The sequence below is a fragment of the Marmota monax genome, unplaced genomic scaffold (genome assembly GCF_021218885.2).
Source record: "Marmota monax isolate L192 unplaced genomic scaffold, Marmota_monax_Labrador192_F-V1.1 WCK01_AAM20220418_F8-fsc02493, whole genome shotgun sequence".
Lineage (NCBI taxonomy): Eukaryota > Metazoa > Chordata > Mammalia > Rodentia > Sciuridae > Marmota > Marmota monax.
In genome coordinates, this window is record NW_026692130.1 from 1 (window position 1) to 13,982 (window position 13,982).

The 13,982-nt window shown below is 38.8% G+C and overlaps 1 protein-coding gene across 1 annotated transcript; it reads right to left on the reverse strand.

The window, feature by feature from the left end:
* Positions 1-683: 683 nt before the first annotated feature.
* Positions 684-11,386, reverse strand: LOC131425020 (uncharacterized). Its single transcript, XM_058586098.1, has 3 exons — positions 10,870-11,386; positions 1,313-6,360; positions 684-785 (listed from the first exon to the last, which is right to left on the reverse strand). Exon 2 carries the CDS (start codon positions 5,916-5,918, stop codon positions 1,356-1,358), a length of 4,563 nt encoding a protein of 1,520 aa, XP_058442081.1. The 5' UTR covers positions 5,919-6,360; positions 10,870-11,386; the 3' UTR covers positions 684-785; positions 1,313-1,355.
* Positions 11,387-13,982: the final 2,596 nt, after the last annotated feature.

Below are 13,982 nucleotides of genomic sequence, written 5' to 3' on the forward strand. Positions count from 1 at the left end.
CTTACTCTCAGGCGATGAGAGTTGATTGTGAGCAAATACATGGAGTTTCCCTCGCGCTTATATACTCTATATGTTTACAACAAACTTGTTTGTGTCTAACTTATCTAACATAAGCACACTACCTAGTTACATCATCAACTTATCTAACATGGGCATACTATCTAGTCATCCTATAGCCAAAAACATGTTTACAACTAAAAAGTCACTTAGTCACTGCAAAGTCCAAAACAAGTCCAAAACAAGTCCTTTTGCTGATTCATGTTGTTTGTTCATCCTTGATGTTTACTCCTGTCATTCCACCCCCTTGATACGGAGGCGCCGATGTTACTGATGGTGCCGATGTATCAAAGCGACAAGTACGGTCCCCTGTCTTAGGTCGTCCATTCGGAAGTTGCCCGTCCTCGGGGAAACGTATGGGCTGTCGCGGCCCTGCAAACCAATCTTCAGATTGGAAGATGCAATCCACGGCATCCATGCAGCCACCGACCACACAGGAGTGCAGAAAAGGCTGAAGCATAGCACGAAACTCACAGCAGAAGGGAGCTTTCACTCTTGGAACGAAAAGTTGTTTCAATCGTAAATAAATGTCCAAATCCAAATCCTTTACTAGATCCAAATCTATCACCAAATTGTGAACTATCATAAATGGATAATTAACATCTTTTTCAGAGAACATCGGAATTGGAGTCATCCGGTCCTTCCTGAATAATAGGTCGTTCCTCAGCTTGCGTCCTAATATCCGTTTGATGATTATCTGGTCCACAGACATAGTTCCTCAAGAAATTCTACAATATTAACCAATCTTAGGTAAGTGTTGATGACAATCCACATAAGTCCATAATTTAATAAAGTAAGGCTTACAAATGTTTCTTAAACATATGTCAAATAAAGATCTAGGAACATATGTATTCCTTTGTCTGCATTGCGAATTGATTCTACACAATACAGCATCACCAAATAATAATGATCTATTATAGTTAAGTGAAATAAGTCCATTAACATAAAAAGCACCTGCATTAGAATGTAAGGTTACTAAATCATGATCAGACTTCATCACTTCAGTGAACAATCCAAATAAAGTCTTAACACACAAATGTATATTATATCTACAATAAACATCACAATGCAAATTATTATCAGAAATACAATTCCAAACATGATTCAAAAACATACACAAAGAGGGCACTTGGCCTTCCAAGGTCCTATCCAGTGGACACCATGGTCCACTGCGTAAGGTTACTAGTCTACATAAAAGAGAAAAACGTTCCTGCCCAAACAGTGTATATGCACTATATAAAAACCATGTATTTACATGAAATTCGATGCAAAGATGACAATTTGCATAGTGCAACTGTTCAGAATAATTCCTCAATCTTTCCGTCCTTCTCCTTCTTGAATTTGATTTTCTTAGTGCCTTTCGCTTCATGGTCCCTGTAATGTTGAAGTTTATTCATTTTAATGTAAGTTTTCTTTCCTGCAGACTTATTGATCTTTAAACAAACCTTAATACATAATACAAATAATACAAAACAACATACATATAGCAATCCTTCCTTAAGCCAATGGAAAGGGTTCCATCTCATAATGCAACTAACATCTGCATGAACCAATTTTCTAAAGAAACCTACAAAACTACAATCATAAGTATACTGAAAGTCACGCGGAATCAAGTATCCAGAATCAACTAACATTTTAACTTTATGAGTTTCTCCTGAGAATCTTTGGAGAAGTTCAGTAGTTTGATTATGTACTGTCTCAATTTCCTTTCCCAATGAAGCATAAATGGACTTAGCTGCCTCCGTCGCCTTCATCATATGTTTATATTCTTCCGACAGAGGTGGCTGGGGCACAAAAGTATGTAACCCAAAAGTATGATTAGACAAATAAACCACCTGAGTCAGGACTCGTACATTTCTCGTGTTAGTAAAATTCAAACTCCTAAACAGATGTTTCTGAACGGTCAAATTCATATGTTCCATCATCATGACATTAGTATGTATATGGCAACCAGCATTCAGACTCAAAGAATCACTATAAGAAATGTTTTGCCATCGTTGAACCATGTACGGTTCAGGATAACAAGACAACATATTAAAATTCCCAAGATCTAACAAAGTAGCCTGAGGCATAGATATAGTTATATCAGAAGTCCTAGGTTCATCTGAGAAAAGATCATAGGCTATAACAGTTGTTTTACCTATCGCATAAGTGGCTTCACTAGGCACATAATATGACATATTGTTCCATTTCAACCAATAAAACTTATCAAATGGTATTATCCAATCTTTACCAATTTTCTTTGGTATAGCCTTAGTTGGATATCCTATTACAACCTTAGATGTCGACATTTGCCATAAATTAATCATGCAAACACCAGTTTCACACCAAGAGTCCTTTGTAGGATCTAATATGGTTATAGCTGATGCAGTTTCCATGCCTATGCCAGTTCTAAATAACAGTCTTATTTCTTCTAATCCCGCGGTGATCATTGCCTGCAGATGTTCACACTCCTGAGTTGCCTCCAATTGTTTCATGCGTACATTCCACGATGCATCCATAGTCTCGATCACCTTACTTAATGAATCAACATGATGTTTCAAAAGTTCCTGTTCTGCAGAAAGTCTTTCCATAAGCAAGGACGCGGAGTGCAGATTTTTAGATAATTGTGAGATAACAAAGTTCTGTTTATTCTGAAGTCCACGCAGAGCTGAAATTTCCACTCGAAGTTCCTCCGTCATTGCTCCAGCGATTGCTGCCCCCAAAGCTGCTCCGGCCAGGAAAGCGCCAATCGCTGCGAACTGCAAAGGTCTCCGTCCTGCTGCATTTCTTTGAACTGAATAAAACAAATCTGGCAACACAGTAGACTCAAAAGAAGGACATACAGTTTCACCTTTCAACAAATCACTAACAGACAATCGTAACACAATTGGCTGTACTTGTGGTTGTATCAAAAATCTAACTGGCTGATGTAGTAAAGGTAAAAATCCTGGAGCCTCTAAAGTCTTCATAAAATTACCGTCCTTTTCCTTGCGTGGGAAGAGGACCGCTCTTGGGAAATGGGCAGTAACCCATCCCTTGGTTTCATTAAATCCTCCTCTATCAATTAAGCAAGGATTCAAAGAGGTCGGTTCCATGTAGCATTTCTGCATATCCATCTTTGTACTATATATAATATGATTACCTGCATGTGCATCAAACACATCAGTATTATTATGTAAAACATCATGTGTTACAATATCATAAAGATTCCATTCATTTTCACTTCCTGGTAATAACATATACCAGTAATAAGGTAATTTTCCTGGATATATTTTACTAGGCCAAGTAGAGAAATCCATTCCTTGTGTCAACCACCATTTCAGAGTTCTTCTATCTGCTACATCCACATGGTATCTAATTATAGTATCCCAGAGCTGTGCTCTAGGGCACCCAGTCTTCAATGACCAGTAGTCATCAGCATTTACCAGGTAAGTTTCTGTTTTGTAATTCACTAAAGTAACTTCATCCAAATCTGGTGGTACAAATGCAAGAGAATATACTGTTGGATGTAAAGTATAATCCCTCGTTTGTTTTTCCTCATTGCCTAATACAACATTACCACCTTCATAATGTTTGGAAACATTTCCAGTTATATTTACATCAAGAGGAATATCATAGTACGTGGAATCATTATGCATAATAGACCTATGAATACCAATCACATATTGCCATGAATGTGGAAACCATCTGCAAATAGATCTTTCCATAGCTAAACTAACATTTTTAGTGTCCACATAATTAGAATCAACTCCCATCGGGATTGACATATTATGGACATTCACTCTGATTTTGTCATCACTCAAATTAAACACGGGAATCAAAGTCCCAAAGAAATTATCATAAAACTTAAAGGTACAGTCTTCGCATTTATAATAAGGCCACTTTGAAGATTCTCCTTTGGATCCATTATAAGTATAATCTACCTGCAGAAATGTAACATTATAAAAGTGTTTTTCCAAAATATCCTTAGGTGTGACAACCAATACAGGTTGCCAGGACTGATTATCAAACCTATGCCACGTATTATTCACCTCAAGATGCATATGAGAGGCATTCAAATATACAGCATGAAGAGGATTCTGTACACAATTTTGTCTGCTAAAATTATAACACCATGTCCAATTAAATATATTATAATATTGTGTGTAGTTTTTCCACACTGTCTGGTTAACAATGTATTTGTCCACGGTGAATTTATACTCATGTAACCCTGGACTATGCACTCTCTGTCCCAATTTCGGGCCATCCACAATCTCTGAGAGGTCCCATTCATTGTTGGCATTTTTAAAGACATACCTCCTTGTTTTGTTTTCAAATAATAGCCATCCAGAGTGATTAAACATTCCAAATTCAGGATGTAATACCCCAGTCGTCCTGTAAACTGGACCCAGCCTACAGGCCTGTGTGTGAATCTTATAAGTTACAGATGAATAATTACCAATTTTATAATAATATCTATATTGGCACCACTTAAGGAAGGTTGAATCAACAGGGAAGCAAACTCTACCAATAAATGCTTGTCCCTGTGTTCGGTTAAGCATATCTCCAAAAATGCTACGGATACAAACATACCCGATTTTATCCTTTATTTTAGGAGGCGTGGCCACGGGTTTAACCAAGTTATGGGTAAATGGCTGTGGTAAAGGGTCGGTCAACACAACAGGTGATCGCCAAGTGGCGGTACCTAAGGTATTGACTTTCCACCAATTATCTATAGTAAGATAAGATTGGTTCCGTATTTCTAAGGATCTATCAGGATTCTGTAGAATCTCGAACTTTCCATATATAGGTAAATTAGGAAAATCCGCTACACAAGATACATAATGGGTATAATTCAAATGAGTTCTGCTTTGCACATCTTCAATATATATAGACATATTCCTTTGTTTAGTGCTCATGGAATCTAGATACTGCTGTAACTCTTTTGGACACCATGTCCCGTAGGGTTCAACTAAAACTTGCGGCCATCTAGGCAATGGCCTAGCTCCTTGTAAATGTCTAGGCAATCCTTTCCACTCATCCAACATTTTCTTAGAATCATTATATGGCAACAAATTTATCCCCAACGTAGTTGTTCGTGGGGTTGTAGTTGTAAATTCATCAGAACCTTCTTCCTCTCCATCATCATATGAAGAATAGTCATATTCTTCATATTCATAATCGAATAAATTATAATCATTCTGTTTGTTGGACACCCAAACCTGAAAAGGCAGTGATGCAACATCCTTTTCTGCTGCTTCTATACATGTAAAGTCATTCTCTTCTGTAGACTCCTCAAAAGTATATACAGTAAGGTTTGGATTATTAAGCACTGCTGCTGTAGCATTATAGCTCTTAACTAAAGGTTTGCCTCCAAGTTTCCTATAATAATACACAAAATGTGGCTTATAAGACCACATATCCATAATCCCAGGTACCAGGTGACATCGGAGGGGGTTAGTTTCATATTTATTAGAATATCCTCCATCCGCACTAGATCTAAACATTGGGCTATATACCCCAACTGTATTGATGTCCCAAAAATGGTCACACCCCTTAGGTGCGGAGTATTTGTTATAATGGTGGCAAAATGCATAATTATGATAAAACAAGTATCTAATAGCAGTAAAATTTTGTAGGAATTTGTTACTTCTCCAATATTGTGGTATTACTGCACAAGAATTATTACACTCTTGAAGTGAATGAGTGAAATTAATATAATTGAAGATCCAATCTTTGTAAGAATGCTTGGTCAGGTTAATGTTCCTGATACCAAAATAATATGGAGTTGTAGTAGTAAAAGTAGTGGGAGTTGTAGTTTGATTTCCCATTACTGAATAGAACTGCAGGGCTATCAAAAGTAGCAAAAATAGCAAAAGTAACAAAGTCCTAGGTGCCATTACCAGAAACACAGTGTATAATTAAGTACATAACAGGGTAGCAACTCCCGTGCCAACAATTTATGATTCACGTTAATAAAACAAGTAGAACCATTCAAAAGAGCTGTCTGCCATTCGTTACAATAAAAATATCCACCCAAAAACAAGCAAGAATATACAATCAGGATAATAAAGCATATGTTAAACCAAACACACAAACGTTTACCTAGTGACAACATCTTGGCTTTTTACTAATCTGAGGTCCCCTTTTCCAGTTGATACCCATAGGGTATTTCCTTGTCCGTGTGATACAATCTCACCTTTAATCACAGAGTTATCTTTTCTGTTACGTATCCACACCTTATATGGTCTTATATTATCTGGGTTTGGGTCCCCGTCTGCCTGCACATCGATGTCCTTTTGGAATGTTTCCTCAAAGGGTGATCTCCTGTGCAGTCTTTGCCTAGAATTAAGTTCAAAAACTGCAATCAGTATTGCCTTGTCAAACGGCACATCTTGTCCTATCTGCCACAATTTAGTCTTTAATAATCCATTGAACCTTTCAATATTTCCTGCTGCTTGTGGATTATAGGCCAAATGAAAATCCCAATTAATTCCTAAAACGTCAGCTAATTTCTGAACATTTCTACCAGTAAAATGAGAACCCTGATCGGAAGTCACATTCCAAGGACATCCATATGCTGCACACCAGCTCCAAATAGTTTTCATAGTAGAGCTTTGATCTGCATGTCTACTTGCACATGCATGTCCCAATCCGGTACTACAATCTACCATAGTACACACATATTTTCCATTCTGCAAAGGACCAATATAATCAATTTGTACCTTCTCATTAAATCCTCTAGGGGATGGTCTATTGTGGGGTGGATCTCTCCGGAAACGTTGCACCGAGGATGCACATAGTTCACATCCAGATATCGCACGCTTACATGCTCCCCAGGTAACTTTTATATTTCTGCCCTGAAACCACTGGAACATTCCATGTGTTCCAATATGTCCTAATTCCTTATGCAATTGTCGGATCTCATCCTCCGAAATATCAGCATTCAATTCAGGAAGTTTTATATGCCAATTTGGGTCACGTTTCAACCGAATCTTTGTATCTGTTTTATCTAATATTTTCCAAGGGGCCTTATTCACCAATTTTAGCCCTTCGGAATCAAATTTACTCAATTTGTCTGCCACATCATTAAATTTAGATATTTCATCTGTACGTCCTGTGTGAGCATCAACGTGCGCTATCTTTACATGTATAGGTGCCTCCGCAAGAAATTTCCAAATATGTATTCCCCATACATCTTTTCCATTAATTTTATAATCAGATTCCTTCCACTTTGCAGACCATATGGCAATACCATTACAAACTGCCCATGAGTCCGAAAAAACGTGTATATACTTTTTCTTTTCATGGATAGATTGTTCAACGGCCAATTTTACTGCACAGAGTTCTGCTAACTGTGCTGAGGCATCCGAGCCTTCCTTCACTAAGATCTTATTATCACTTGGTCGATATGCCACAGCTTTCCATTTAGTGATATTTCCTACTACTTTACTTGATCCATCTGTGAACCATGCATTTTTATGAGAAGCAACTGCCCCCCATCTTCCAATAGGTTGTGTCTTTGGTTGTTTAACCTCTACCGGTACTTCTACCATAGGCTGAGCAAAAACTAATTCTGATAACCTTAATGTCTTATTATTCCCTGACACTGTTGCATCATTAATTATAGTTAACAAATACCATTTCCATTTCAACACTTTTTGTTCCATGGGTAAACCTATAAAATCTTCCTCCTTAGTTCGTACCCAATCCAAAATTGGTATCTGAGTTCTTAATGTAACTACTCTATTAGTTAAAACAAAACCTAGACTCTGTACCGCCGTATAAGCTGTCCACACTGTTTTTTCAAAGAAAGAGTACTTGTTTTCGGAAAAAGGAAATCTTTTGGAGTAAAACCCAACTGGTTTAGTCTGACTATTACTTTTAGTATATATGCCCCAATTTCCAAAGTCATTGGCATATATTATATCAATTATAATTTCTTCACCAGGTTGAGGTACATACAATTGGGTATATGTCTGAACATATTCCTTAGCTAATTCTAATGACTTTTTCTGTTCCGGTCCCCATACAAAGTCCGCAGCTTTCCTGCATACCCTGTGTATTGGAGCCAGGATCATTTGCAAATATGGAATATGTAATCTCCAATATCCCAAAATGCCCATCACCTGCTGAGCCTCTGTCTTGGTTTTTGGTGACTGTAAAGCCAAAATCTTATTTATCACCGCATCCGGAACCTTAGGTCCTTCTGTAGTCCACACCACCCCCAGATACTTAACTGACGTGGCTGGACCCTGAATTTTATCAGGATTGATGGACCATCCTTTTGACTTCAATAATGTAACTACCTCGTCCTTTACCTTATTTAACTCGGTCATATCTTTCCCAGCAATTAATATATCATCTACATATGACCATAACTTAGTAGTTCCTTTATCTTGAAAATCCTTTAACGTTTCTTGTAAAGTTACATGTGCTATAATTGGGCTATTTTTATATCCTTGTGGTAACCTCTTAAACCTATATTTTACTGATTCCCAAGTGAATGTAGTCAATTCTCTACTCTTAATATCTAATGGGATAGCGAAAAACATATCACTCAAATCTATAGCACAAAAACAAGTAGGTGAAAAATTTCTAATTTGAGCATAAATGGACTCTACATCTGGGAGAGTACCTGGCATAGAGGGGGTTACTTTATTTATATTCCTATAGTCTACCGTCAATCTCCACTTGCCATTAGGTTTCATAACAGGCCATACTGGACTGTTATATTTAAATGATGATGCCTTTTCTATTATATCTTTTTCCAACATATCCTTTATTGTGGTGCTAATCTCTTCATGTCCTCCTTTAATAGGATACTGTTTAGTAAATACTGGTGGAGTATGGGGCAATTTTACTGGATCAATCTTTACTTGACTTAAAATTTTTGTTTCAAAACACTTCAATCTCTTCAAAGGTAACCATTCACCATATAATAACCTGAGTTCCTGAATTCCTAATACTCCATGTGGAACTTTGCCTACCAATACTTGTATTGTATAATCCAAATCATATATTTTAAATGTTACCCATTCTTTTCTCATTTCTGCACTATGTCCAGATACTCCTTGTACTATAACTTTTTCCTTAGCTGGTTTATTATTTACAAAATCATCTCTGACTATTGTTACCTCGCTTCCTGTATCTATCAGGAAGGAGTCTGTATATTCTTGATTATCAACTATAAATTTTAATTGTATGAACGGCCGGGTGTCTGGCCGTTTTGCCATCTGGGTGTTCCAAACCTCTGCATTGTTAAACCAAACCTTCTTCTTTGGCCCTGCACCTGACTCCCTCGCGGTACCGGCCTTTGTGGGTTCATTCTCCTTCCTATCTGTCTGTTGTTTACAGCAACATTTCCTTGTGTCCAGGCTTGTCCTGGTCGCACCTTTCTCCAGTCTTTGCCATTTCCCAACATATTTCTGTTTCTTGGGAGGCTCCGCTGGCCAGGCAGGCCTCCCAAACGGAAGTTTTTTGTCTGGTAACATTTAATATTTCCGTTACCATTTGTTGGAAAACAGACTGGGTTTCGGGCTTTAGCTTGAAATGTCATTGTAGCTTGAAATGACATTTTGTGCTCTTGTTGTAATTCTCGATGTTGCTTTAAGAACTCAACTACATCCCATAGGGTGTTGGCTCCAGCTAGCATGGTTGCCAACATCATTCTATGCTGTTCTGGTGCCCCTTTTATAATTATTCTCCTAAGCGCGGCTGTTAAGTGAGCACTTAAAGGGGATCCTTGAAACTGATTATAAATTTTGCTAAAAATAGCTAACTTCTTTACTATCTTAATCCCTTCACTGGGATTCTTCCACTGTATCTGGCCTTCAAAGGCACCCCAATCTATATGTGGGATGGCCTCTGCCCAGGCTATTGCAATCCAATCCCAAAGTGTGCGTACCCTGTCAGGTTCCTCTTGTATAATCTTTGCTAAAGTGTCCGCAACACTCGGATTGTCTATCTGGATATTAACCACCTGCATCTCCTTGCCTGCGAGTCTTATAGACTCGCCTCCCTTACTATGAATTGTAAACAAAAAGTCTCCGTCGGTCTGACCTTTCTGTGAAAAATCTTGCCTTAACTGAACCATTTCAGGTCTAGTTAAGTCCCTAGTTTCAATAACTTGTTCCAACCCATCTGGGCGTCCCCGTCCGGGTGTGGATGTTTTAATTACTGAAACTGGCATGCTGGCCTTATCAGGAGCTTCCAGCTGGTTCAATATATCTTTCAAAAATGGGTTATTACTTCCATTTTTAAGGGCTTCTTTTACTAACCTTTTGCCTCTTAGCCTGTCATCATCTATATCATCTATAATTTTACATAATATTCCCGGGATTTCTTTCTTGTCAGCCCGTTCCATTATGGGCTTGACGGTCTGAGGATTACTTAATGTTACCTCAACTGTGGTTCCTTTCTGGAACTCAGGCATCTTTGCCTGAACAATTCTTTCAATACCTCGCCATGGCGATTGAGATTTTAATTCCTTTTGCTCGAGCTTTAGTTCTCCTATTCTACATTTCTGCCTAAATCTTTTTATTACTTCCTTGAAGCCCATGTTGCTATTTTTAAGAGGATCCTCAGTTTAGCTATATGAATTTTCCAAGCAATAAACCCGTTTGTTTCTATCTTATAAGGTATCTGACTTATTCCCTGATGCCAGCTATATAGTGCCCAATTTTCTATCCTTTCCTTAAGCCACCCCATGCACAGGGACCACCGTCCTCCTAAGGATTTTGGTGGGGGCACTCCCCTTTCATTCCACCTTCAGCCTAGACGCCGGACGATCACGGTCATTCTAGGTTTTCAGTAGAAGAAATTGTGCATTGCCATGTGGGTTATATTTACCTGCTCCGGAGCTCTTCTTCCGTATCCTGCCGACTACGCCAACTGTCACGAGCAGCTTCTCAGCCTTGTCTGGTTACCAGGAGTTCCCTTCCGGATATCTGCACTGGACCCCGGACCGCGACGTACGCGAACACCAAGCACGAACTCGATTGCCTTTTGAAATGCTGGTTTATTCGCACACCACACAAAGCAATACACGAGATGGCTGGCTCACACTGCACGATCTTACTCTCAGGCGATGAGAGTTGATTGTGAGCAAATACATGGAGTTTCCCTCGCGCTTATATACTCTATATGTTTACAACAAACTTGTTTGTGTCTAACTTATCTAACATAAGCACACTACCTAGTTACATCATCAACTTATCTAACATGGGCATACTATCTAGTCATCCTATAGCCAAAAACATGTTTACAACTAAAAAGTCACTTAGTCACTGCAAAGTCCAAAACAAGTCCAAAACAAGTCCTTTTGCTGATTCATGTTGTTTGTTCATCCTTGATGTTTACTCCTGTCAATAGTCATATTGAAGCCAGATTTAAAATTAGGTAGTCAGTATAGTTAGGTAAATTGGGTCTAATATCATATCGAGTGAAATCTAAAATGGAGGCCATGCTGACAATGATTCCGGGAAACCAGGACAACTCATGGAATGTTAATGAAGTCCTGGAAAGGCCCTAGGCCAAAGTCCACCCCAAAGAAATGTTAATGGAACCCAGGGAACAGCCCCAGCAGATTTGAAGATAGCCCATCCCAAAGAAGTCCTTCCTGCCCAGATTACCTGTGTTCCAACACTTCCCCCTACATTCCATCACCAAAACTATAAAAAGGGGAGACAACCGCACTTCCACGGATTCCACCTCTTGGGTCGCCTTCTTCCTCCGGGAGAAGTCTTTTCTGCTGTCCTTTAATAAACTTCTAATTTTCCACTCTGACCTTGCCTCGGCGTGCTTCTTTGGTGTTATTCTTCATCATTGGGGAAGCAAGGACTCGTCACCGGCCAACAGCGGTAACAATATTTATATCTAAAGATAAAAATCCTTTTAAAATTGCTGCTAATATTATCAGATGAATATTTTAAAATTATTACTGAATTAAAAATATCCAATTTTTTTCATATTATGAAAGTATCTATTTTTTAAAAAAAAGTTTGTTTGCATCAGAAATCAAACAAGGTTTACACACTGTATTTGGTTGATACATTTTAAAAGTCTTTTCGTCTATATGCACCTGCTTATTTTGAACTAAACTCCTCTAGCAGGACAAAGCCTATCTTTGTAGGACAAAATATGAGACTACAAAGTAACATAGTAACAGAAATTCACCCTGCTGCCTCAAGGACAGACATTATCAGACTATTTCCCATGACAAAATAAAGACGAACACATAAGACACTAAATACCTGAAGGGAGAAAAATGTGGGAGGGATACAGAAATGAGCAATTGGACCTCATAGCCTATGTCATATGTCTTTCTAGGACTGTTTCGTCAGGACTCCTTCAATTACAACGACAGAAATTCAATCCAAATTGATATAAGCAAGACAAAATAATTTTTGTTGGCTTTTATAACTGGTGTGTGTGTGTGTGTGTGTATGACTGGTCTTAGATACTCAAATATAATATTAGGCAGCCCACTCCATCTCTCCATTCTGCATTCCTCCATTTTGGCTCCATTGCCAGACAGGTTCTCCCTCAGGATGACCTCTGGTTCCTCCCAACTTACATTCTTAAAGGTTAGCAATTCTCACTTTCCTAAATGTGCAAAAGTGCCAGAACTGCATTTCATTGGCCTGATCTGAGTCATTGGCTTACTCCTCAGACAATCAGTCCATTTAGAGGGATGGAATGATCTGACTGGACAGATGCCCCAGAGCTGGAAACCAAGTCAGGCACACCCAAAACATGAGGGCTGAGGCAGTTTCTCAAATGAAAATCCAGGTGATTTTATGAGGTCACAGGGGTAAAGGAAAGGATGGAATGGGGATGTATTGAAGGCAGGTAAAAAAACAAAAACCAAACCCTGTACGTTTTATTGGTTATGATCAACGTACATATAAGTCATGAATGAAAGCAAGATGGTAAGGAACAGCAATAGTCATGAGAACTTTAGTATTCAGGGAAAAGAATCAACAATAGCATCAGAGAACCCTTTCAGAGCTTATTCTAAACCAGGCCTTCCAACACCTTGATTGCAGCCTTCTGACCTCCACAATGGTGAAACAATTTCTATTAAGTTACTCAGTTTTTGGTACTTTGCTATAGCATTCCCTGGACTCATTTGTTTTACTAATTATCTCTGCCTGGTAATGGATGGAACTTTTCTATGCATTGAGGAGATAAATGATCTTGATCTCTAAAGGAAAATTTTGCTGCAGTCTGGCTGGGCACAAATAACCGAGCCGCCACAAAGCCTTGTAGGTTCAAACAGCAACTCTTTATTCCCCAACTCTCACCGGCACTGCACACACACTACTCGGGAACACACTCCTTCCACCTAGCTCTGAGCGCCCAATCTCCCCGAACCGCCCACACCCCCCCAGAAAACTCCAAAGTAGCGGTGCCCGAGGCAGATTCCCGGAGCCACCCTACTCCCAGGGCAGGGTCCATATACAACTCAATCAATCCAGCTTCACAGCAATTATATACAGCTTAACTCAAATCATCATCTCAATGGTTCGCTGGCTGCACCTTTCAACCATTCCCTCTGGCAATATGCCAGGCATCATTCTGACTGGGCTGTGGCTCTCAACAAAATTTTGTTGTGTTCAATACATTTTGTTTAAGAAATGGGTGATGGGGCTGGGGATGTGGCTCAAGCGGTAGTGTGCTTGCCTGGCATGCGTGCGGCCCGGGTTCGATCCTCAGCACCACATACAAAACAAAGATGTTGTATCCGCCAATAACTAAAAAAAATAAATATTAAAATTCTCTCTCTCTCTTTAAAAAAAAAAGAAAAAGAAATGGGTGAGACTAAAAAAGAAGAGAGACCAATAGAGTACAAGAAGGGAATTGAGAGGTAGGGAGTAAGAGAGGGTATGAAGAAGTACTGGGGAACAGATTATGCTATGTTCACCTATAAATATACCACAATTAATTTATATATATATATA

Coding starts and splice junctions, on each gene's coding strand:
- LOC131425020 (XM_058586098.1), bottom strand. CDS start 5,918: ATGGCACCTAGGACTTTGTTACTTTTGCTATTTTTGCTACTTTTGATA.